The sequence below is a fragment of the Xyrauchen texanus genome, chromosome 28 (assembly GCF_025860055.1).
Source record: "Xyrauchen texanus isolate HMW12.3.18 chromosome 28, RBS_HiC_50CHRs, whole genome shotgun sequence".
Taxonomy (NCBI): Eukaryota; Metazoa; Chordata; class Actinopteri; order Cypriniformes; family Catostomidae; genus Xyrauchen; species Xyrauchen texanus.
This window is the reverse complement of record NC_068303.1, coordinates 33,820,594-33,846,900: the sequence shown is the minus strand read 5'-3', so window position 1 is coordinate 33,846,900 and position 26,307 is coordinate 33,820,594. Positions and strand designations below refer to the sequence as shown.

Below are 26,307 nucleotides of genomic sequence, written 5' to 3'. Positions count from 1 at the left end.
CAAGCACACAGCAATCTCAGTATCTGTGTTCATACCCTGAGAGACACGTGTTGTCTCATCATCGCTGTCTTCATCCTTCCTGCCCTTCTTTTTTGTTTTTCGGATTCGGATCTCTCGGGCATTTCCACCTCCTCCTCCTTTCACGCTCCCGCTGCCCTCTGAGTGACAATGAGCACAGAGCCAAAAACACACTCCTTATAATCATTATTATACAACATTACTGTAACAGTTTGTCTTACAACTGGAAAAGTTTGCCCTAGTTTGTCATTTACCCTCACCCCTGTTTTTCCAAACCCATATAACATTCTTTCTTCATGGAAGAATGGAACAGTTTTCTATGCAATGACAAGATGGGGACTGGAGCTTTCAACCTTTAAAAAGGTTGCAAAAGTACAGCTATTGTTTGGCTTCAGAAGACTCGGAATACAGTGCAATATAGTCATACGAAATAATTTTGTGATATTTTAATGGTACTTTTGTGGTCTTTTTAAAGCTTCACTCCCCATAGATTGTCATTGAATGGAAACCTGCCACTAGTACATTAAAATATAAGACAAAGACATACAGGTTTGGAACAGCATGAAGGTGAGTACATGATAGAATTTTATTTTTGGGTCAATTTCAAAAACTACTGCACACGTTATACATAAATATATGTATACAAATATAATACTGTACAAAAAATAAATAAATACACTGATGTGCTGCTAATGTCTTGGTGCCAGATACCACAGGACACCTTCAGGGGTCTTGTAGAGTCCATGCCTCGGCGTGTCAGCAGTGTTTTGGCGGCACGCGGAGGACCAACAGAATATTAGGCAGGTGGTCATAATGTTTTGGCTCAGTGAAAATGTATTTATTTTTTTAAACACACATTATATATAGATATATGTATGTATGTATGCATGCATGTATGTGTGTGTGTGTGTGTGTGTGTGTGTGTGTGTGTGTGTGTATTTATAAATCCAGTCCTGTGTGTATATATATATATATATATATATATAATGTCTTAAAAATAACCCATTTATAATGCAGGTAAATAAGTACACTAGGTAAACTTTTATTATTTAATGTTTTCCTGTAAGCTATACTAATGGTATTCTCAACCCTCTGCCACTTTCAAACCAACAGTTTATGATTTAATCAAGCCATTGCATCATTTAAAGGATTGTTCAATGCTTGCTAAACTCAATCCACAGCATTTGTGATGTTGATTACCATACCAAAAATATTGGACACTTCCTTATCTTTTCCAAAGCAAAAATGGAGATTATAGGGAAGCATTTATAATGGAAATAATTTGGGCCAATTTTAGGAGGTTTTAAAGGCAGAAATGTAAAGTTGTTTAAATTGCCATTTTAGGCAATACATCATGGAATGAACTGTAAAATTGGCTATAACTGTACACAGAAAAGGTTAGTTAGCGATTTTATCACACAAATTATGTTAACGATATTGATATATTGTTTAAATAGTGAGTGTTTTAACCTATATGGATTGGCCCCATTCACTGAGGGATTGAGGGTCAGGGTCAGGTGCAAGAGGAAAACTACACCTTTTTCTGGGTTGGAAAGACAGAGGGAAGGAGAGACGCTGGTGTGGCCTTCGCTGTCGATAACAAGATCAAGCTGACAACTCTGCCAACATTCGTCTCTGAGAGGATGATGGTTATATGTGTACCAATTGAGAACAACAGGCATTTGACCATTGTCAGTGTGTATGCCCCAACCATGACCTACCCAGATGAGGAAAAGGAGGCTTTCTACCAGAATCTGACAACGATTGTAAGCAGAGTCCCCTCACAACACAAGCTGTTAGTTGCGGGTGACTTCAATGCAAGGGTGGGAAGTGACTGTGAAACCTATGCTGGAATCATTGGAAAGTTCGGCAAAGGTAAAAAGAACACCAACGGAGACCTCCTGCTTAACTTCTGTGCTCAACAAGAGCTATGTCTCACGAACACCTTCTTCAGTCAGCCAGATAAGAACTTCTTCACATGGAAACACCCACGCTCTGGACACTACCATCTGCTAGACTACATTGTTACCCGTAGGAGCGGGCTTCATGAGATCATGTGCACCAAGGTCATGCGTGGGGCGGAGTGTTCGACTGACCATTACCTTGTGAGGTGTCAGATCAGACACAAGATAACCCTGCCAAGGAGAAAAACTAATGGCACAACCCCTAAAAAACTCTGCAGTAAATGGTGCAAAAGTCAAAACAGTAGGATCAGAGGACATTGAAGAACAATGGCAAGCACTGAAGAAGGCAGTCTATTCTGCAGCAGAAATGACCTTAGGTCACCCACAGCGTAGGATACCTGACTGGTTTCAGGAACATGAGGAGGAGATCCAGAAGCTGCTGGATGAAAAGCACCTCCTGCATAAGCGACATCTGCAGGAAAACTCTAATAGGAGTAAGGCTGCTTTTGCTGAGATCAAGGCCAAAGTACAGAGAGTGGTGAGATGAATAAAGAACGACTGGTGGCGTAGGCAGGCAGAAAAACTGCAAAGCATGGCTGACAACCATGATTATCATGGATTGTTTACAGGACTAAAGGCCATCTATGGTCCAAGGAGCAATGCAGTGGCACCTGTCAAGTCAGCAGATGGAGGAAAACTCTACACTGAACTACATGAGATTCAGAGTAGATGGAAAGAGCATTTCTGTAATCTGCTAAATCAGCAGGGATCCGCTGAACCAGATGCCTGTAAATGGCTAAAGAGACACCAGAGTCGCGATGACCTCTGTTGTGAGATCACTATGGAAGAGCTTGAGAAAGCCCTAAAGGCCACAGCAAGCCACAGAGCACCAGGTCTAGATGGAATCCCCTCAGAGGTGCTCAAGAAAGGAGGAAGAGTACTCAGAGAGGAGCTCCTGAAATTTTTTAACAGCTGCCTTGTTCATGAGTGTGTACCTCAGGACTTCAAGGATGCACTGATTGTCACAGTCTACAAGAGAAAGGGAGACAGAGCAGACTGTGGAAATTACAGAGGCATTTCCTTGTTAGCCATAACAGGCAAAGTTCTGGCTAAAATCACACTCAGTCGGCTCAAAAACCTCGCCGAGCAAGTCCTACCAGAGAGTCAATGCGGCTTTAGGTCGGGGAGATCTACCACTGACATGATTTTTACTCTACGGCAGCTACAGGAGAAAGCAGTGGAGCAACATCAGTCTCTCTTTGTGGTGTTCATAGACTTTTCAAAGGCTTTCGACACGGTCGACCGAGAAACTCTTTGGAAAGTCTTACAGATCTATGGATGCCCCGAGAAGCTTGTCAACATCATCAAGCAGTTTCACATAGGGATGAAAGGACAAGTTTTCATTGGTGGGGAACCCAGTGAAGCCTTTGAAGTTAACCATGGTGTGAAACAGGGATGCGTGCTTGCACCGACGCTTTTCTCACTATACCTCACAGCTGTGCTAGATTCAATGTGCCTTGATCTGTACAAGGGGATCTTTATTTGCACTAGGACAGACGGCAAGCTTTTCAACTTAGCCCGACTTAGAGCAACCACCAAGACCAGAGAACTATGCATCCGGGAGCTGCTCTATGCAGATGATTCTGCTCTCGTGGCTAACAACGCTGAGGACATGCAGCATATAGTAGACTGGTTTTCGTGGGCAGCAGATTTGTTCGGTCTGAACATTAACATCTCTAAGTCCGAACTTTTGTATCAACCACCACCAATGTTTTCCAACAATATGAGTGAGCCACAGCCAGTGACGGTACATGGAGAGCCCCTGAAATCTGTCAAGGCCTTCACATACCTTGGCAGTACAGTGACCTACACAAACTCCTCAGATCTGGAAGTTGAGAGGAGAATTCAGTCTGCTACCAAGGCTTTTGGCTCTCTTGAGAAGCGCCTCTGGAGCCGTCATGACATCTCGTACAGCACAAAAGTGAAAGTCTACAATGCTGCTGTACTTCCTTGCCTGCTCTATGCCACCGAGTGTTTAACGCTCTACAGCAGACATATCAAAACACTCACACGAGTTCAGCTACGTCATCTACGTGCCATTATACACATCAGATGGCAGGATCGAATCCCAGATGTAGAGGTAATCCAACGAGCTGGCTCTGTCAGTGTTGAAGCCCTTATTACATCATCACAACTGCGATGGGCTGGACATGTGCGCCGGATGAGTGACAGCCGACTGCCCAAAGCAGTTTTTTATTACGCAGAGCAAAAAGAGGGCAAAAGAGGGCCGCGGTGGTCAAAAACTGCGTTTTAAAGATGCCCTGAAAAGACATATGAGGAACACCGGGATCTCCCCGAAAAGCTGGGAGGAACAGGCCCTGCAGCGTGAGAAATGGCAGAATGGATTGAAAATCGCTGTCACAGCTATTGAGAAAAAGCGTCAGAAAGACTATGAGAAAGCCCATGAGAGGCGGCACTATTCCATTGCAGCAAAAGACTTTGTCTGTAGCAAATGCCATCGCTGCTGTAGATCGAGAGCAGGCCTTCTAGCCCACACGAGAGCCTGCCTACAATAGCCTCCAATCCAGACAGTCATCGTCGATACACGACGGACTGCCGATGATGATGATGAAGTGCCTCATTGGAACACAGATTTAGCTTTTTTTTCTAAAGAAAAAACTAGTTCAAATAGATTTTTGTGGTAACCAATATTATGCCACATTTTCTGTTGATTGACCTTAACTTGTATTGGACCCGGAATATTCCTTACAGGCAAATATCTGGACTAAAATCTCTTTACCTGCAGCCTTTTTCCGTCGATCATCTCTTCTTTCTTTCTTTGAGGTCTCCAACAGCACAGACGTCTGTTTAATATCCTCCTCCGTTATCAGAAAAACAGGGTTATTCTTCACTTCCTACAAACAGAGCAAAAAACATAGACAACACATTCTCTGACAGACCCATACAACCTTAAACTCCTATGCAATGGCTGTTTTATACATAAAGAATAACTTTAAATTTTAAATTATATGTCACATGTCATATTATTAAACTGAAGATATAAACTGAACATTTGTGTTTTTGTTTTTTCCAGTTAGCTCACAAGCTAAACAGTTAGCCTATTAGCTTAGCATTTTCTTCTACTCTTCATTTTCATCACGTTTCTACTAACTGTTGCCACCTAGTGATAAGGCATATGATTATATTCAATCATTTTAATCTTTTTTGTTAGGGCAGGTACAGGTGTAGGGTTGTTGCGGGACTCAATATAAACTCAAACACAGTATATGAATGTGACATCCAACTGTTGCAAGACTTCAGCATTTCGCCGGTTACTTGAAAGGGGCATAATTTGTAGTGGTGTTACAGGAGGCAGACAGACCCTTCTCGCTATAAGGAGGCAATACACTCACAACGAAGTGAGTGTATTGAATATTATTGGATTAATAATGTGATGACATAATTTTTATAATATCATTAGTCACGTAAAGATCTGTAATACAGCATATTCACCACAGCACTTGCAGACACTGTATGTCTTTTAAAGCAGGAGAGAAATTAAATTAAACTGAATTGCACTCGAGGAAAAGCTTACGAACCTTCTGCGCTTTCTGCTGCATGATGTCATCAAATAAAGCGAGGCATCCGCTGATGAACTTTTCGCTGACTATGACAGTGGACAGAAGCCTTGCGCTGGACTGCACATTCATCGACCTCATCACCTCGTTTAATACAATTCCTATATCCTCCTCGGATAGACTGCTAGGCAGCATCGGCTATAGAATAGAATTGAGAGACATTAGATTCTTAGAATTAAAACCGAAATTAGCTGCTGTAATCACATTTTTGTGAAATGACTGATAACATTGTCATTATATCAAAATGTTGCACGACTGTACCTGTAGGTCAACCCAAGTGGCTGAGTTGATGGCCTCCTCCACAGAGGCCTCCAACTGATCTACAATGGCTTTGCCAACACACACGGACTTGAGAAAAAGCAACTTGTGGGACTTAAAGCGCTTCTTTATGTAACTGACTGGATCAGGTATCCCCAAACGGGTCAGCGCCTCAAACTCTACAGGAGAAAGCAAACAAATGGTCAGGGAAGAGCTTACAATCATCACTGTCTGATTCAGTTTTTCCTACAGCATCTTGGGCCCATTTACACCTGGTATTCCTATCCGTCTCTGGTGATCGGATCATAAGTGGTCAACGGAGACAGATTGCCATCTTGACCTGCTATTAACACCTCTAAAATGCATCTCCTGTGACCTCTTGACCATTGAAATCTGTTGAGGGGAGCTTCGTGTGTACATTATTTTTTTTATTCAACTTTTCACTCAAATTGCTATACAGATAATATAAATTGTATTGAAAGAAGTGTAGTAAATTTGAAAAAGTTCACAAATAAGCATTTTCACTAGTGGTCTCAGACATTTTGACATTATGTATGGCCTTTCCAAATGTTTCAAATCCGAGAGTTGTTTTCTTTAGAATTTACACTACAAATGCAGTGTGGACATATGTAGTGCAGTACGGAAGGTCTGAGATATATATTAATTTATTTATTTTCCTCTGTTAATTTTGTGTGTTTACATTTTGTTATCCACAAGCTTTATTTTGCACTTTCAATTTTCAATTTTAAGTCACATTCAAGAAGTAAAAAAAATACAATTTATTAGCTCAAGCAATGCGTACATTGGAATTATTGAACAATTAAGGCTGTCAATTTAACACGTTAATTAAGTGTGATTTATTATAGAAATAATAACGAGTTAAAGAAATTAATGTAGAGCACAACAGTGCCCGTCCACTTTTTCAGCCATCTGGGTTCCAGAAGTAATTTTCCCATTAATTCCTTCAATTGGCTTTTCATAAAATCCTTCATAAAGGAGTTGTAAACCATGAACCAAACCAACCAGCTCTTGAGGTGAATCACAACATTACAAACTTTGTTTCGAGGCAAAAAGTATTTGAAAATTGGACAAAAGATACAAGACTGTGTACATACAGATTTTCATGAGGGCAAAAACTATAATGCCATGAAGCATTGCGGATGATGTAATTAAATAAAAAATTATGGGAATATATAAACTCTTGATTTGAGGTAGTTGATAAGTATAGAAACAATATATTTTAAGTAGGGCTGTCGATTTCAGTGCGATTAATTTTACCAAAAATAACATGTTAAAATTAATGCAATTAATCGCAATGCCCCCGGACCATAATAAGGAAGATTCCTGAGAAATGCAAGCTTATAGTACCACCGGTTTACTCCAGAGGGCAGTAAGTGAAATTTCAACTGTATGAGCAACGCACAGTTTATACAGTGTAGAAAACAACCTACAGCAGCAGAACAACACAAACATGTGTTACCTTCTTGCGTTCAAAACACATGGAGTGCAAATGCGAACTAAGGGATCTAAAGATGTGTTTAAAGATTGAGTATTAAACTATATTTAACTTGACACAGTGACCTATACATTTTATGTTTATGACACAACGCACCTGAGACGCTACACAAGCATGTCTAACGCATGTGTACATTGACGGGTCCTTAAACAAGCCCTCCTAACAATGTATAATTATATATTGATATAAATATGTATAATCATTATATAATGAATTATTGTTTTATGAGGGGCTTTCTCAGCAAATTTTGTATATGCGATTAATTAATAGGGACACCATGTAATTAATTCGATTAAACAATTTTATCAATTGACAGCCCTAATTTTAAGTTTATTGCAAAATATTCCGATATTTACAAATATGCATGTATGTATATATGTAGGGAGACCGACTTTGTTGTGTCATTCGCAGTGAGTTATGGAAGTGGGCAGTCACTGCTTGACTTGTTTGGCAGGGTTTGTTGGCTCCGGTTCTCTGATTGCTGGATCTTACTCATGATAGTGCAGATGTTTATTAAGAATTCCAATATTAAAGTTTTTTTAAACAATAAAAGTAAAAAAAAAAAAAAGAGGACTGATAGCTTCAAAGGCATGTACCACTGAACAACCTTGGAACTCATGTCTTTAAAGGATTATAAATTATCGTTGAAAATCAATTAAATTAAGGAAAAACTGAATGTGATTATTACTTCCGGAACCAGACTGTTGTGTTCTATTAATCATATCCCTGGACTGTAATAAGGAATATTCCTACCATCTGAGCAATTCAAGCTTAAATTAACACCTTTTTTCAGCAGGGGGCAGGAAGCGAATCTCTAGCTGTATAGGCAACGTGCCGCTGTACAGACAACAAACCACACTCAAGCCCTGTTCACACATGCAGCGACTTCTAGCAACAAATTTTCATACATTTTCGATGAAAGATGGCTACTTCCAGCAATAGCGACATCTGGCGACTAGATGTGGGCATGTCCACAACTTCAGAAAGTTGAGAAAAGAGAAACGACTTCGGCTAGAACTACCAATAGGACAGTAGGAGAGATGATATAATTGGAGCTCACGTTATCCATCTCCTGAGATATTGGAGTCAAGTGTAGGCCAGAGGAGAACTTAAAGATTCTGTGAGCATTTTCACTGTTTTAAATGATTTGTCTGTAACCACAATATACATGGATATAGTAAAAAGGATGCATGGAACAGAAACTTTTAGTAGTCTGAGTGAGATTAATTCTACATTGATAGATTTTTTTATCTTGTTAATGATTTAAAACGGTAGTTTATTTCAAAACACTCTCCAGTCCACTAATAATGTCAGAGCAACAGCAGTAGGAATGCTCACTAGAGACTTCACGGTGCAGAGACTAGAGACATCAAGGAAAAAAGTCTCTGCATGTGTGAACAGGGATTCAAGTTTGCTTGACACCAGCAACAGCTCAAGGTGAGAAAGCATTCTTGCTATCAAGCACAGCTGCACTGAGCAAATCTTCGAATGCAGGGTTCTCAAGAACTTTTAGAGAAACAAGAAAGTTTTAAACTATGTTTAACGTGACACAGTGGCTTAAAAGCGCTGTGTTTTTGATGCCACACAACCAAAGTGAAATGCTACAAAAGCATCCGTCTGACACATGTATATTACCATGGGGAAAAAAAACATTTCTTGGACAGACTGATGAATTCAAATGCAAAATGGATTGCTGTGGTCTGTAGGCCAATGCTTAGCTTATATTCAACTATATGGGAAATACTGCCTTCTAAAGCCACTGTTCGTATTGTCTTATCGATGCTTTTCTCGTTTGCTACAATAACGTACTGTATTTTAATTTTCTGAATTATTATATTCTAAGTAATTATTGAAATAACTATATTTAATATTGCTATCATTAATTATTATTTTAGGGCTTTTCTCATCATATACAGTGCATTCAGAAAGTATTCAGACCCCTTCATTTCTTTTACATTATGCTAAAATGCTTTACATTAATTTATTTATTTTTTCACATCAATCTACACTCCATACCCCATATTGACAAAGCAAAAAACTGATTTTTGATAACTTTCAAATGTATTAAAAAGAAATGTAACATTGGCATAAGTATTCAGAGCCTTTGCTATGACAACTTGAAATTTAGCTCGGATGCATCCCATTTCAATGGATCATCTTTTAGATGATTCTACACTTTGATTGGAGTCCACCTGTGGCAAAATCAATTGATTGGACATGATTTGGAAAGGTATGCACTTTTCTATATAAGGTCTAACAGCTGAAAATGCCAAGGCATAGATCTGAGAAAGGCTACAAAAAATATCGGCAGCACTGAAGGTTCCCAAGAGCAAAGTGGCCTCCATAATTCTTAAATAGATGTTTGGAACAACCAGGACTCTTCCTAGAGCTGGCCGCCTGGCCAAACTGAGCAATCAGGGGAGAAGGGCCTTGGTAAGAGAGGCGTCCAAGAACCTGATGGTCACTCTGGTTGAGCTCCAGGGATCATGTGTGGAGATGGAGAGAAACTTGCAGAAGGACAAGTATGACTACAACCTCTCCTAAGTGCAAGACACATAAAAAAAAAAAAAAGCACCTAAAAGGAATCTGGCACTGTAAGAAACAAGATTGGTCTGGTGAAACAAAGATCAAACTGTTTGGCCTCAATTCTCATCTCCTGTGCAATACAATCCCAATGGTGAAGCATGGTGGTGGTAGCATCATGTTGTTGGGGTGTTTTTCAGCGGCAGGGACTGTTCAGGGTTGAAGGAAAGCTGAACGCAGCAAAATACAGACCTATCCTTAATGAAAACCTGGTCCAGAGTGCTCAGGACCTCAATGACCCTAAGCACACAGACAAGACAACGCAAGAGTGGCTTAGGGACAAATCTGTGAATGTCCTTGAGTGGCCCAGCCAGAGCCCAGACTTAAACCCAATCGAACATTTCTGGAGAGACCTGAAAATGGCTGTCCACTGACGGATCCCATCCAACCTGACAGAGCTTGAGAGGATCTGCAGAGAAGAATGGCAGAAAATCCCCAAATCCAGTTGTGCAGAACTTGTCCCATCATACCCAAATAGACTTGTAATTGCTGCCAAAGGAGTTAAGGGTCTGCATAATTATGTCAATGTTATATTTTATTCTTTGTAATACATTCGCAAAGTTATCAAAAATCTGGTTTCTGTTTTGGTCTGAATACTTTCTCAATGCACTATATATTTATAAATGGGATCAAGGGTGTAGGTTTGGTTTGAAAGTTGGTAGGGACATATTGCAAGGAGGATAATATTCAAAATATGAGAGTTAATCTGGCAATATAGGCAAAATAACAATATTTCCTAATTTTAGGCCAATTTGACTATTTTATTGTTAAAACATGCTGTTTCCATCTCCCTCAAATGTTCTTTTCCAATGTGCAAAATAAAACATTTATTTGCTAAAGGTATGCTCTACATTATGTTAAAAAATATAACATTTAAAGTTGCTGCTGCAAATCCAGGTGTAGAGCACATAAAAGATGAACACACCTAAATATCCATTCTGTTTGAGGAAGGACTCAACCCAAGTGTTCTGGGTTTTGGAGTAGATTTCAGGAATGTAAATGGCTTTATCCTGCCTGCCTCCAACCACTGAGCCTTTCAAACGGCCGCTGTTCACCAGTTCCTCAAGCACCGCTGATAAACGAGAAAGAATACACATAAGCTATCTAAACACAGAATTCATAAATAAGTCATTTCTATGTGAGAAGGAAAACTGCAATACTTACAGTATAACAGATTCTCCTGAAAACCATACAGATTTAACAAGTTGCTGACTTGCGTAGGCCTACAGAAATCACAACCATTAAAAAAAACAAGAAAAGGAAAGACATAAAAAAAACAGGAATAAATTAATAACATGTATTAAATTTAGCATTTTTATCAGTGGTAATAATGGAAATTATATTGATCGCCAATATGTACTGCAAGATTGAGTCATGTGTTAGAAAGGTGTTCAAATGTAAACTGAATTAATTGAGACAAAACAAAGTGCATTTCTCAGTTTATGTGGCCATGTAAACGCAAAAGCATCATTCTTAAAGGTTTTGAAAAGTGCTAACGCTAACTCCTAACCCTAATATGTGTAAACAGACTGGATAATAAACATCATAGGATGAGTCCAACAGCAAGTCAACACAGCATTAAGAATTCAGCATTTTTGGGAGAACATTGAGAAAAACCATAATTTGTCCCAATTTATACACAACAACCTAAAATATTGACTGTCCTTACATACATAAGCGCTCATACACTGGGGGAAACCCAAATTTAACGTAAGAGGAAAATGTCACTATTGCAGTAATTCCGCTGTAAGTCACTCTGGAAAGTTAAGGAATCAAACACAGCAACAACTCAGCAATATCTGGCAAGAAGCAAAGCAACAGAGAATTAACAAGCAAAGTCTTCCTCGAATGCCCTGTTTGTTATTTACACAAGCACCACAAAGAAATTACATTGCTGTGGATAAAGCTGCTTACGGACCGAGTGGCATGTTTACAGGAGTAATTAGTATGTCGCTTATACAGTGCATGTAAACGGGAACACCACTATCTCACAATAAGACGATTTCTTGCAAAAAGCCGCTTTCTGGGGTCCATGTAAAAGTAGCCATTAAAAACAGTGGCTGACATGTTTAAATACACTCTAGTTTTATTGGTTATTTGTCACTCATGCAGATGTGTTTATATTTATAGCATCTTACAGTAAAAACAGTATTATATGTTTTCTATACGAGAAGGAGAGCGATGCCCTGGTGTTGCTTACCTTGTGATGGCACTAAACAGGCCACATATGCGAGCTTTGTGTCTGGAGAGGAAAGCTTGAGTAAAGATCATTCCTCTGTTGTACTGATCAATCTGTCCTTGGATCACTCTGCCTAGTCTCTTATTCAGCTCCTAGTAGAGGGAACAAGCTTAAACATTTGAGGGCAGTAAACATCCCCTTTTCTCCCAGTTTGGAATGCCCAATTCTCACTACTTAGTAAGTCCTTGTGGTGGCATGGTTACTCACCTCAATCCGGGTGGTGGAGGACATGTATCATTTGCCTCCGCATCTGAGACCTTCAATCCAGGCATCTTATCACGTGGCTTGCTGTGCACAATACCGCGGAGACTCACAGCATGTGGAGACTCATGCTACTCTCCGCGATCCACACATAAATTACCACGCGCACCATTGAGAGCGAGAACCAATAATCGCGACCACAAGGACTACATTAAGGACTACATGTACACTCCCTAGCAACCGGGCCAATTTGGTTTAGTAGGTAGCGTCAATACTCGCTGAGCTACCCAGGCCCCCCACAAAGTGATTTTTTTTAAACTAAATAAAATCGATATAATGTATTGATTTGCAATAACATTATCAGTGTAACAGAGGACAATTATTACAGACACATACACAATACAAAATGACAATAAGTTGTTACCCAATATGGGTTTTTTAATGGCCGATGCAGATACCGATATCTAGAGAGCAGGACAGCCGATAGCCGAAATAAATGCCGATAAATATAAAACAATTTAACAACAGCAAATTAGATGTGCACAAAATTTCAAAAGTAAAACAAACACTTATTTTAGGAAATATTTACTCAAATTTACTTAAACATGGAGAAAAACGGTGTTGACAAACCATTGACAAATATATTGGTAGATTTTGGAACTGACACAAGGGAATGTTAACACTTCTGTTAATCGGTCGATACCGATAAACGCAAAATGGACAAATATCGGCTGATCAGTCTATATTGGCCAATATATTGGTCTAACACTAATGACCATTACTGTTGCAATATTGCAAGCAAGTTTACACAAATGGACAGTTTATCCGTATGATGCATTCTAACATGCATAATAACAATACTCCATGCTGACTGAACTCACCTCAGTAAGAAAATCTCCAGGTAGATCGTACATTTTGCAAAGCTCTGCGATGTTCACCTGTCCGGCCTCCTGTAGTTTATCATTCACCTCCTCAGCAAGGCGATCCAAGAATGTTCTTATTTGGAGGAGACCAGATGGAGGAAAGCGCATTGGTTCAATATTTCAAAGACTTTAATGGCAAGCATTTAAGGACCGGTTTATTTCATGGTAATAAGCCACCTACAAACTCTTATAAACTTACTGTTCAGATTTCTACTAACAAACACCCTAAAAACATGTATCAGTTCTTCACTAACTTGTCGATCAGTTGACCCAGTATCAGCTGTGTGCCTTTGTCTGATTTGGCGATTTCACTTGCTCTGCTCTCCACGTGGACCAAATCGATATTGATGATCTATGAGGAATATTTAAGAACTTTTGCAAACTCCTTTGTAAATGAATATGAATTGTAAAATGTGTGTCAGTTGTAAAATGTGTCAAACCTACCTTTTGAAGATCAACAACATTAATCCTCCCTTAAAAGATAAGGCAAAATGTTAGATACAAGTAGGCAATGATCTTGTAGTTGAAGCACCTTATATGTTAGATTAGTAACATTTATAACATGCAATTTAAATATCTTTAAAGGTGTGCTTGGCTATTATCTTAATGCACTGTACTTGTGAAAATGTGAAGCTTAGTTCACATCTCCATAAACAAGTTTGAACAACTCATATGTGCGCTGTGTTTGCAATAAACACCAACCTCCATGCATGTAGAGTTCATCACGTATTTCTCGGCTGATCTGTGCAGGGGTCACATACTCCTTCCCATCCAGAGTGTGAACCACATCTATCTTCTTATCCTCCACCAGCTTGGCCACTATCTCAATGCAGTTCCTCTCAGACAACCTGAATTCAACACATATGCAATCAAAGTGACTCAATGGCTGCATCCAAAAACGCATACTGTCATTTGATTTAATATGTACATTTGATGAAGAACACACTTCTTGGCAGGGAAAAAAGTATTTTCTTTAGGTATGTGGGTGAGTAATATGAATACATTCCCAGACATAAACCATAGTGCTTATATATAATTGGTGATTGGCACAAAATACTCTTAGGAAGATTATATTGCCTGTGGTTTGATATGTTATTTATACATTATGCCACCTTACGCATTCATATATACTGGTGGCCAAAAGTTTAGAATAATATACAGATTTTGCTCTTATGGAAAGAAATTGGTACTTTTATTCACTAAAGTGGCATTCAACAGATCACAATGTATAGTCAGTACATTAATAACATGAAAAATTACAATTACAATTTGAAAACATTGTTCAGAACTTCTTAAACTACTTCAAAGTGTTCTCATCAAAAATTCCTACATGTGCAGTAATGACAGCTTTGCAGATTCTTGGCATTCCAGCTGTCAGTTTGTCCAGATACTCAGGTGATATTTCACCCCACACTTCCTGTAGCACTTGCCATAGATGTGACTGTCTTGTCGGGTTTCTCTTTTTTGTCATTTTTTACCTAATATTGACCTTAAGACATGGCAGTTATTGCATACTGTGGCAACTCAAAAACAAACAAGTGATTTTCTAGTACCAAATTAGCAATTTAGCAGGATTACTCAATAATGTGTTGGAGCGAAGGCTGCTGGAAATGGGGTCCGTCTAGATTTGATAAATAACGTTTTTTCCAAATATTGATGGTGCTGTTTTTTTTTTTACATCAGTAATGTCTTGACTATACTTTGTGATCAGTTGAATAGCACTTTGGTGAATTAAAGTCAAGCTTCCTTACAAAACAGCTAAATCTGTACATCATTACAAACTTTTGGCTGACACTGTAAATGTTAAGCTAAAATCTTGCACAGCTGCTACTTTTACTTTATATGGTTACATATACTGCAAAATATCCCTTTTCATAATTTAATGTTTTACACATGTTCTGCTTATTTTTTTTATATGTAGATTGTTGGAAATAACATTGTACTACGACAAAGTTTGACTTGAAGATACTGCACCTAAAACTATTTCAAATACCATTAAGCCAATTATTTCATGATTATTATGCATGCAGCTTTAATTACCTCTATTTGTTTTGAGGAACGTCATGTACTTTTAAGAACTTACTTTCTCACATCGCATGGCTGTTAAAATGGACTAGTGAAGGTTAATAATATGTAATAATATTAATGATAATAATATTATCTTTACCTTTGCACAGTGTCTGCAAACTGAGCTCTCTGAAAATCCGCAGCAAGACGCCTGATTTCCTCCCAGTCGGCTGCCATGACTTCACGTGTGCACTCGAATTAGTTTATTTAATTTAAAATATATGTCTTAATCCGTGTCAAATAATCACACACTGAAACAGCAGCTGTTCTGTTAGGCCACACTCATGGCAAACACACGTCAGCCTTCCGCAAACGTCAGACGAAACACCAAGAGGGACAAACGGTGTTGTGTCTTAAAAACGCGTTTTTGGACAAGACGAAACAAAGCTGGCTTCACTTTAATGACAGGACAGGAGATGCATTTCTCTTACATTCGAACCATTATTTCATATCACTAGGTTAAAGTAATTTCTGTAAATCATTTCACGTATTAAACTTGAAAAGGTGGTCACTAGACCCCTTTTACTGGGGCACGTGCCACTGCAGCGCGCACAGCAACACACATAAGTCCAGGGGCCGGTTGCACCACCTATACGTAAGTTAAAACTTAGCCTAGTTGTGACGTAAATGGGCACTAAGTCTCAATTTACGCACTACTACATATGTGAGAGTTGCACCATTAAACTAAGGTAGGACGTAACCCTACATACAAATAAAATATTTATGGAAGCCTCCGACCAGGAGTAATGGTTGGAATAAAAAAGCAGACTCATTTAATGACATCAATGTGCTCATGTTTTTCGTGATAGTCATTAATCATTTTGACATATGTGATGATGATGGCATTAACACTCGTTTATGTTAAACAGTTCCTATATATTGTTATTTACACAGGGCAAATATACTATCTACTTTTATTACGTATCATATTTTAAAGGGATGTAATGTATTATAGCTGACAGTTACACGAGCAGACAAGGTTTGAACATCAATTGTAGCGAGATAAAACTTAAATTCACGGCTTCATAAATTAAGGCTGTTTATTGGATCAATATAGGTAAACATCATATTATGCGACTACGCATATGGAGAATTTACGACTTACTAGTTAGGTCTTGCATTAAGCACCGACTTAGTTACAAACTAACCCTTAATGTGAACTTTACCTCCTAACTTACGTGAGAACTGTCGGCACACAAGTCAGAATTGAGGTAGGCTATGAAAACATCAAGTTTATAGCCTGGTCTTATTTTGACATACATTATTGGCTCCTGTATACAGATGGACATCAGAAAATTATTAGGACGAAGCAGGGATAGTTAACAGAAAGGAGAGATGAGTTTGTGGGTGGTAAACAAACTACATGATAAACAAACTACATCCTCAGCTGACAGAGTCAGGTTTTAGACATTAGATGAAAAATTCTCTGGAATTGCAGATACATTTTGTGTGTGTGTGTGTGTGTGTTCTGTAGTACTGTCTTTGATTATAATAACAATGAATCAATCTTGTGGATATGATAGAAATAATTTATTTCGCTAGCGCTAGTTTAGGACACTACATAAACAGTTGTCAGTAACTATGGCTGCTGTGTGCTAATTACCTTGTGACTAAAACGGACTATAGTTTGGCTTGTTTTGAGATGTTGTTGCAAGTAAACATAATGAGTTTCAAACGTCAGTTTAAACTTGCACCAATTCTGTTAGCTAGCTAGTTATTAATTTATAGAAACAACACTTCTGCATTTATAAAGTTAGATATAACTAAGCTAGTTTCACAAGCTAGCAGCCAAACTCCGCCGGCTTAGCTAACAACTCTGCTCATTCTGATACCTTTTTGTCTAAAGCCGTTTCGTCTGAGGCCGTTTTGCCTGACGTTGGATAATGCAATTCCATAGACTTAGCTTGACAGGGGTTTTCCTGATGTGTAATGTGTAATATAGAAGAATGCAAATGTGCAAGAATGTTTTCTCCGGTTTTGTTATTTGCATATACAGCGTATGCATTCTATGCCATAAAACATGTTGAGAATGTTCATGTACAGTATGTTGAAGATACTTAAATATTTTCATAAAGATTAACATCTCTACAGGTTTACCTTTCCCAGTACTTGTTGCAGTTTAGGAATAGTGGGTTAAGCAAGGTTTTTATTTAGTGCATTGTGTTGCACACTTCTTTCAATTTAAAGCGGGCTTTCAAGAAAGAAAAAAAAGCGAGATGAGTAATGGGGGGCCTGTGCCCCAGTAGACCTTTATGTCTAGCAATGCCCCTGGACATGAATCTAAAAAATCACAACAAACATGGTAGTTTTCTGTTTCCCATCATAGAATACAGCACAAGGATGGAATGTGTCCTTTATAGAGCGCAACAGTGCCCGTCCACATTTTCAGTTGTCTGGTTTCTGGAAGTATTTTCCACATTAATTTCTTTCATAGATTTTAATAAAATCCTTCATAAAATAGCTGTAAGCCATGAACCAAACCAACCACCTACAAGGTGAATCACAACATCACAAACTTTGTTTAAGGCAAAAAAGTTTTTGAAAACCGGACATAAAGATAAAGGTGAATCTGTCTTTCATGAGGGTAGAGACTACAATCCCATGAACAGGGTTGGGAGGGTTACTTTTGAAAGGTATTCCACTACAGATTACAGAATACATGCTGTAAAATGTAATTTGTAACGTATTTCGTTAGATTACTCAAGGTCAGTAACGTATTCTAAATACTTTGGATTACTTCTTCAGCACTGGTAGATTTTTTCACTTGTTTTGACTATAAACTCTGCCAGTACAGTAAGACAAAATACACATGTTAAAAATACATTCTCTGAAAAAACTAAATATCTTATGCAGTGTTGTTTCTAAAACAAGATCAATCAAACTGATCTTGTTTTAGGATTTTTAGATATTTTTACAGGAAAACAATACAAAAATGATTATCAAGCATATGATTTTTGCCCAAATATCAAAGGTCTTACTAGAAAAAAAATGATGGTCATACAAATATGTAGATTAAGGGTGAAGGGAGACCGACTCGATTATGCCATTCACAGTGCGTCATGGGAGTGGGCGGTCGCTCTGAGGCACATTTCGCAGGCTTGGTTGGCTGCAGTTATCTGATTGGTGAAGCTTTCTCTGCTGGACCAAGGGTAGTGTAGGCTAGTTGTTTACTATGAATATCGCTATCAAACATGATTTTTTAACAATTAAGTTGAAATAATGGAAGCAGATACCATCAATGAACAACCTCCGAGGTTGGTCACGGTAGGTCTGTCTTTAAATAATACAGTGATGTGAAAAATAGTAATACTGTATAAGTTATTGTTGAAAATCAATTTGTCTATGGGATAAAATAATGACATTTTTACTTCTGGAACCAGACTGTTGCGCTCAGTATGATTGTCCAAGGCAATATTTAAAGCTGCCTTATAGTCAACAGTAATCTGTTCTAAAATATGACTGCAACAGTAGACACTTTGTTTTCAATTAGAAAATGTACTTACTTTTCATATAAATGTTAAATTCAAGAACATGTCTGGTTATCCAAATGATACCTAAAGGAAAGTGGATAATATTAAAGAACAATCAACTTAATTCTCAGTGAACACATTTTGTACACATGTGAAAAACAAACATCCTCACACGACATATTGAGAGATTGTTGTCCAATAATCTATTTTATCTGCAGTTGATGTACATCTAAGACTGTGTGGCTGTAGGACAGATTCAATTATTGTGGTGTCTGCTGGTTTGTTCATTTGTTTTCCTGTTTTTGATGTCTCTCCCTTTTTCCTTCAGTAGAATCTGCTTGTTAACAGCAGGTGTCATCATCACTCAGAGTGCATCTACTTGATTTAATCATCTGATTTGGGCAATTCAACATTCAACCCTACAAAGTGTAGATTCAGCACTGCTTAAGTGTTAGTTCTCTTACGAGAGGTTCTCTCGTATTGCGTAAGCTAGCTTACGCTACGGGAAAGATTCATCTTTTCTGAGATATTGAAGCCAAAAAATTATCCTTAATTTTTGTATCCATTGTCAACGCAGTGCGGCAGCTGCAGACCTTGAGCGAGCTAGCTAGCGAGCTCATAGGTTGCTCTGCGGCAACTGCTGCAGCCTATAGACGAGCTTGGGCGAACTCGCATCCAATGAGAGGCGTCCGCGCGCTCACTGCATCAAAGCCCGCCAAAATGGCCGTGACTAGAGTGCATATAAGCGTAGTTCAGTAGGCTGGAACCCTGATTTTCATCTCTTCAGCGAAGCTCTCCGCATCGCTGACCTGGAAGCCGCGTCGCCGTTCGAGGGGCATCTAGCAAGCGTGGACAGCGCTAGAAGAAGCCGGCGGTCTCAGCCACCTTCAGCCATCCTGCGAGCTACGCCATCCGACGGCGTATCCTTTTATTCAGCAAGCTAGTTCTCACGAACTATTCACAAAAAGTACGAGCGTCTTTTTCAAGATGCCTCGCTCCACTTGCGCCTCATGTCGCGCCCTTCTCAGCACAGGAGACCGCCACATCATCTGCGCTCTCTGCCTGGGACTGGGGCACGCAGAGCTCGCCCTCACTGAGGGCGGATCGCGATTTCTGCGAGGAGCTACCGATGTCGACCCTGCGGGCTCGACTCGAAGCGATCAAAGCAGAAACCGCCGCGCCGCCTTACCCTCAGCCGCGCAGGAAGAAGCGCCCGCTCACAAAGGCTGCGGAAACTGTGGTTGAAGCGACTGCCTCGCGGAGCCTCTCCCTCGAGCATCGCTTTCACCCTCCCGCCCCCGGGACGCGCAGTTGCCGCCGAGCGGCCGCACTGCTGCCATCTCGGATGACGGCGGAGGATAAGGGCAGCTGTTCCATCATGGCTCGGACAGCGAGGTGGACAGGCTCCCAAGCCTCCTCCTCAGCCCAGGAATCCAGCAGGACCAGCGCCCGGGTCGAAGGGAGTTAACTGCGCCTCCTCACACAGGCCGTCGACCGCCTCGGGCTCAGTGGTCACCGCCCCTGAGCAGGCACCCAACAGACTTCGGCGGCTGCTTTCTTCAAAGCCATCGCCGCTCTACACCCGCGGCCGGGCGCTCCCTTCCTGCCGAATTACATCACGGAGCTTGCAAAGTCGTGGAGCGCTCCTTTTCAGCCAGGACCCGTTCACGCGTCTCCACCTCTCTGGCGTCGGTGGGCGGCGCCACTGAAGAGGCTACTCCTCCATCCCCGGTCGAGGACTTCGGTAGCAGCACACCTTTGTCCGCCCTCCGCGAGATGGCGTTCCAAGCCTGTGCTCCCGTCTAAGGCCTGCAGAGCGACTTCCGCCTATGTTGGCGCGCCTATTCCGCCGCCCGGCCAAGCGCATCTGCTCTGCACTCAATGGCGTTTTACAGATCCTACAAGCAGACCTTCTTCGGGAGTGGGATGAGAAAGGCAGGCACCCAGAGGCTGTTACTGATCTCTGGCGCGACAGACCTCGCCCTTCAGCGCTACCAAAGCTGCAGCCCAAGCTCTAGGGAAGTGCATGGCCTCGCTGACTGTGACCGAGAGACACTTATGGCTAACACTAGCCGACATGGGAGAAGCAGAGCGCTCCACGTTCCTCAACGCACCGCTCTCTCCAACCGGTCTCTTCGGCTCCGCGGTGAGTGGCATTGTTGACCGCTTCTCAGAAGTCCAGAAAGCCACCCAAGCCATGAACCTCTTCCTGCGGCGTCGCTAAGCTCCTCTGCAGGCGCTCACGTGATCAGCCTCCTGCACGAGCCTCTTCACGGCGCCCAGTTCAACAATCTCCAGACTTCTCAGCGTCGACAGGGCGGCCGCCCTCGATCAGCGCTCAGACAGCCGCCGCAGACCGCCGCCCCCGCGGGCCTCGATCTAAGGTAGCGCTGAAACCCGAGCAGCCGAAGTCTTCCTAACTGTGTTGAACAAGCGGCGGCTCAGTCCGCCGCGGCGGACCACCGTCAAAGCTTTGCCCCTGTCAGTCCCCTTCTCTCAGGCTACTACAGTGGTGAATTTAGCAGCCAACAAGCCGGTGACACTGCCCGCTTGCCTGCACTCAAACGCCGTTTTCACGGCGACCCAAATAAATCTTGTAAAGAGCAAACATGTCTTATGTGTAGAAAAAGTGTCCACAACCCAGTGTTCGCCCCTACACACAAGCATAACACATCCCGTGCCCCTATCAGAGCACGCTCTCATAAAGCGGTTACTGAACCGCTCGAGCGTCAGAGTCAATGAAGGCGCCCACAAATGCGTCGTGCGCCCATTCTCTGCCCGCTCTGTCACACGACCAGCCCTATGTGTAGAAAATGTGCCCACAATCCAGTGTTCACTTCTGCACACAAGCACTGCATGTCTCGTGTCCCCACCAGAGCACGCTCACATAAAGCGGTTCACGAACCGCTCGAGCGCTAGAGTCAATAAATGCGCCCACAAATGCGTGCGCGCGCCCATTCTCTGCCCGCTCTGTTACACGGCCAGCAACCATTCCTCTGTGTGTAAGTCCCGTGCTTGCTAGCATCACGTAACAGATGTGACTCTTTCCCCATTCATTCCAATCGGAAGTCACTCACAAAACAGCCTGTTCATGCTGTCTGCGAGCAATCATGCATGAACACACTAAACGCGCTCACACATTTTGTTCAGCGCTCTGTGTGCGGCAATCAGAGCGAATTGGCCATTCACCCTCTAGCGTTACGCTTCAAAGCGTGGGAAGCTATTCCAGGGATATCAAGTGGGTGTTAAGCACAATACAACAGGGCTATTTGCTACAGTTCGATCGCCGCCCCCTCGCTTCAGAGCGCGGCTCGAAACCACTGTGAACACGGAAGCAGCGTGCTTGCTTCGTTCAGAAATAGCAAGCCTTCTGTGCAAAAGGGCCATAGAAAAGTGCCACCCTCTCTGAGCGAGTCGGGGCTTTACAGCCGTTATTTTCTTGTTCCCAAGAAAGACGGCGGCCTCAGACCCATATTAGATCTCAGGGTTTTGAACAAGGTGCTTGCAAAAGACCGTTCAAAATGCTTACAATCAGGAAACTCCTCGCGCATGTGCACCAGGGGACTGGTTTATTTCTCTCGATCTGAAAGATGCATACTTTCAGATTCAGATAAATCCCGTCACAGGCCATTCTTGAGATTCGCCTTCGACGGCCAGGTTTATCAATACACCGTCCTTCCGTTCGGCCTGTCCTTAGCACCCCGTACTTTCACGAAGTGCATGGATGCGGCGCTCGCACCCCTGCGGAGTCAGGGTTTGCGAATTCTGAACTATTTGGACGACTGGCTGATTATGGCTCAGTCACATATGGAGCTTCTGTCTCACAGAGCAGTTCTCCTCAGCCATCTGAACAGTTTGGGTCTTGCAGTCAATTGGACCAAGAGCTCACTACAGCCCAGTCAGACCATTTCCTTCCTGGGAATAGAACTAGACTCCGTGGCAATGACGGCTCACTTATCTACACAGCGCGCACGCCGTGTTCAGCGACTAGCCGCATCTTTTCAGATGAACAGCCTCACGCCTCTGAAGAAATTCCAGAGAGTGCTAGGTTACATGGCCTCAGCCGCAGCAGTACTTCAGCTGGGTTTACTGCACATGCGCCCGCTTCAGCATTGGCTAAACACCCGCGCGTCTCGCCGGGCTTGGGCCACAGGCCGCCAGCCCATCAAGGTGACTCAGACCTGCATATCAGCTCTGCAGCCCTGGACAGTGGCCGAATGGTATCAGCGGGGAGTGACAATGGGAGCTGTATCTCGCCGAAAAGTCATCTCGACAGACGCGTCCAACACGGGTTGGGGCGCGGTCTGCGAGGGCTCTCCGGTTTTCGGCCTATGGTCAGTTCAGGAAAAGCTCCTTCACATAAATTGTCTGGAAATGATAGCGGTCGAGTACGCGCTCGTGCGCTTTCTCCCGGTCATTCAGGGTCACCACGTCCTGGTCCGTTCGGACAACAGATCTGTGGTATCCTACCTAAACCGTCAGGGCGGTGTCAGATCCAGGAACCTCTTCCATCTGACAAAACGCATACTGAGTTGGTCCCAGTGCCACCTGCGCTCGCTGAGGGCGACGCACGTGCCAGGCCACCTGAACGACGGCCCGGACAGACTGTCCAGAGACAATATTCCCCCAGGGGAATGGTCCCTGCACGCTCAAACAGTCCAGACGTTATGGCACCTATTCGGCAGAGCAGAGATAGACCTCTTTGCGTCCAAAGAGAACTCTCACTGCCCAATATTTTTCTCGAAAGCGAGGACGCGCTGGCCCAGGACTGGCCCAGACGCCCGCTTTACGCCTTCCCTCCCGTCTCGCTATTGCCACAGGTAATGCAGAGGATCAGGGAAACGCGTCACTCGGTGCTCCTCATAGCCCCGCGTTGGGAGAATCAGACATGGTTCCCGGAGCTTACGCAGCTGTCACTGACAGCGCCGTGGCCCATCCCAGTGAGAGCAGATCTCCTCTCTCAAGCTCGCGGCACAATCTGGCATCCCCACCCAGAGCGCTGGGCGCTGCATGCGTGGGTGATCAACGACTACCCGTCGCTCTGCCAGAAGGAGTAATAAACACCATCATACACGCTAGAGCCCCTTCCACGAGAAGACTCTATGCGTCAAAATGGTCTGTGTTCTCAAAATGGTGCACCGACAGAGACCTGGACCCACGGACATGTGGGGTGTCGTCGCTGCTCGTATTTCTACAAGAGCTGCTGGATAAGGGCAGATCCCCATCCACGCTCAAAGTGTATGTGGCGGCCGTTGCGGCGTTCGCTGAACCCCTGCACGGCCAGTCATGGGGTAAAAACGAGCTGGTCATCCGCTTCCTCAGGGGAGCTAGAAGGATGAACCCCCCGCGCCCCCCATCGGTTCCTATCTGGGATCTTTCTATAGTTCTCGAAACTATGAAAGCCCCCTTTCGAACCACTTCAATCCGTGGATTTGAAATACCTTTCACTCAAAACCGTTTTTCTGACTGCCCTGTCATCAGTCAAACGTGTGGGAGACCTTCACGCGCTGTCTGTCAGCGCTGCGTGTCTTGAGTTTGGACCAAGTGACTCCAAGGTCATTTTAAAGCCTAGACACGGCTATGTTCCCAAGGTGATCGGTACTCCTTTCAGAGCACAGGTCATTTCCCTATCGGCGCTGCCAGCACCGGATAGCGAACGCGACGCCAATCTCCTTTGCCCGGTCAGAGCACTGAGATTGTATACTGCGCGCTCCGCTGCTTTCAGACGCTCCGAGCAGCTTTTCGTTTCGTTCGGAGGGCGCACCAAAGGTCTCGCCGCCTCGAAACAGACACTATCTAGATGGATAGTGGACGCTATTGCTGCTGCATACGCGTCAAAAGACCTGCCATGCCCGTTGGGCATTAGGGCTCACTCCACTAGAGGCATGGCATCCTCGTGGGCATGGTCCAGCGGAATTTCCATTCACGACATATGTGTGGCAGCGGGATGGACTTCCCCTCCACCTTTGTCAGATTTTACAATATGGAAGTGCCCGCTCTGCAGGCAAAACTACTAGCGGTTTAATACGCTACAGCTCCCCTGGTGAGCTGCACTGATGGGACACATTCCACACAGACCGGCACCGCCGCTCTGTCGTTCCCGTCCTACTATGTGCTTATGTATTACACAATCAATGACCCGCATTCTTGCCGGCCAAATATTATTTCCCCACTCATAAGGGCTCCCCCGGGTCCCCCTTAATTCCCTGGGGCTCATACAGTGGATGCTTGGCGCGCACGGCGTTGACAATGGGTTCCCGTAGCGTAAGCTAGCTTACGCAATACGAGAGAACCTCTCGTAAGAGAACGTATCGGTTACCTAACGTAACCTCGGTTCTCTCTAGATGAGGGAACGAGTATTGCGTAGCCGGCCGTGCTCGCGCCACGAGCGACTTTTCGCTTCAGTCAATGAAAACCAGGGTTCCAGCCTACGAACTACGCTTATATGCACTCTAGTCACGCCCATTTTGGCGGGCTTTGATGCAGTGAGCGCGCGGACGCCTCTCATTGGATGCGAGTTCGCCCAAGCTCGTCTATAGGCTGCAGCAGTTGCTGCAGAGCAACCTATGAGCTCGCTAGCTAGCTCGCTCAAGGTCTGCAGCTGCCGCACTGCGTTGACAATGGATACAAAAATTAAGGATAATTTTTTGGCTTCAATATCTCAGAAAAGATGAATCTTTCCCGTAGCGTAAGCTAGCTTACGCAATACTCGTTCCCTCATCTAGAGAGAACCGAGGTTACGTTAGGTAACCGATACGTTTTTAGCACCAGCGGGTGAGACCTAAATGAACACCAAGGAATGTACATTTAACACTGGATTTTGCTGTGATTGCTTTGGGTAAGAAAAATGTAAGAAATGTAAGTTCCTATTCACTATAAATCTTTATATCTTCAGTGTCCTTGGTGTGTTCATGAGAGAAGCTCATTCACACTTCTACGCGCTTGATGAATACACAGAGCAATCCATACAAAAAAGACAATGTTTGCGGTTTTCATGCCCAGTTCGGCTATTCTGAAAACACAGATTTGCTGGACAGTAAGCAACTGAAATCCAGACCATGCCAGTGTGAAATTCTATAACAAACTGAGTAAGCACATAGAAATACACACATATGGCCGGGCTTTTAGTGACAACATTGTAGACAAAGATTTCTTCCCCACTATTGCTACCTGTAAATTCTGTAATTTGAAAACTCTATCCACAAAGACTATATCACCGAGAAATTGTTCAATCCTTTATCAGTGGGGTGTGTTCCAATTACTCTTGGCCCAGCTCCACCAAATTATGAGAACTTTGTGCTCGGAGATGTATTTATACATGTGGATTACTTTTTGTCCCCGAAAGAGTTGGCAGATTAGCTTTTGTTGCTGGATAAAAAAAAAGTGCTCTATCTGCTGTATTTGAGTGAAGAAAGCATTTCAAATAAAGCTCTCCTACTTTTGGGCTGAGCATACAAAGGCATAAGGAATACAAAGCTTGTAATGACCTG

General features: G+C 42.6%; 1 protein-coding gene across 1 annotated transcript in view; it reads right to left on the bottom strand.

The window, feature by feature from the left end:
* ufl1 (UFM1-specific ligase 1) overlaps positions 1–15,658 on the bottom strand; it is a 28,109-nt gene extending 12,451 nt beyond the window's left edge. The window contains exons 1-12 of the mRNA XM_052095887.1: positions 15,448–15,658; positions 13,983–14,128; positions 13,725–13,753; positions 13,535–13,632; positions 13,239–13,353; positions 12,118–12,248; positions 11,082–11,140; positions 10,843–10,989; positions 5,822–5,997; positions 5,522–5,698; positions 4,723–4,837; positions 36–158 (exon numbers count right to left, since the gene is read on the bottom strand). Of these exons, the coding sequence (XP_051951847.1) occupies positions 36–158; positions 4,723–4,837; positions 5,522–5,698; positions 5,822–5,997; positions 10,843–10,989; positions 11,082–11,140; positions 12,118–12,248; positions 13,239–13,353; positions 13,535–13,632; positions 13,725–13,753; positions 13,983–14,128; positions 15,448–15,524 (1,393 nt within the window). The 5' untranslated portion in view covers positions 15,525–15,658. The remainder of the gene's footprint in view (positions 1–35; positions 159–4,722; positions 4,838–5,521; positions 5,699–5,821; positions 5,998–10,842; positions 10,990–11,081; positions 11,141–12,117; positions 12,249–13,238; positions 13,354–13,534; positions 13,633–13,724; positions 13,754–13,982; positions 14,129–15,447) is intronic.
* Between the last annotated feature and the right edge of the window lie 10,649 nt (positions 15,659–26,307).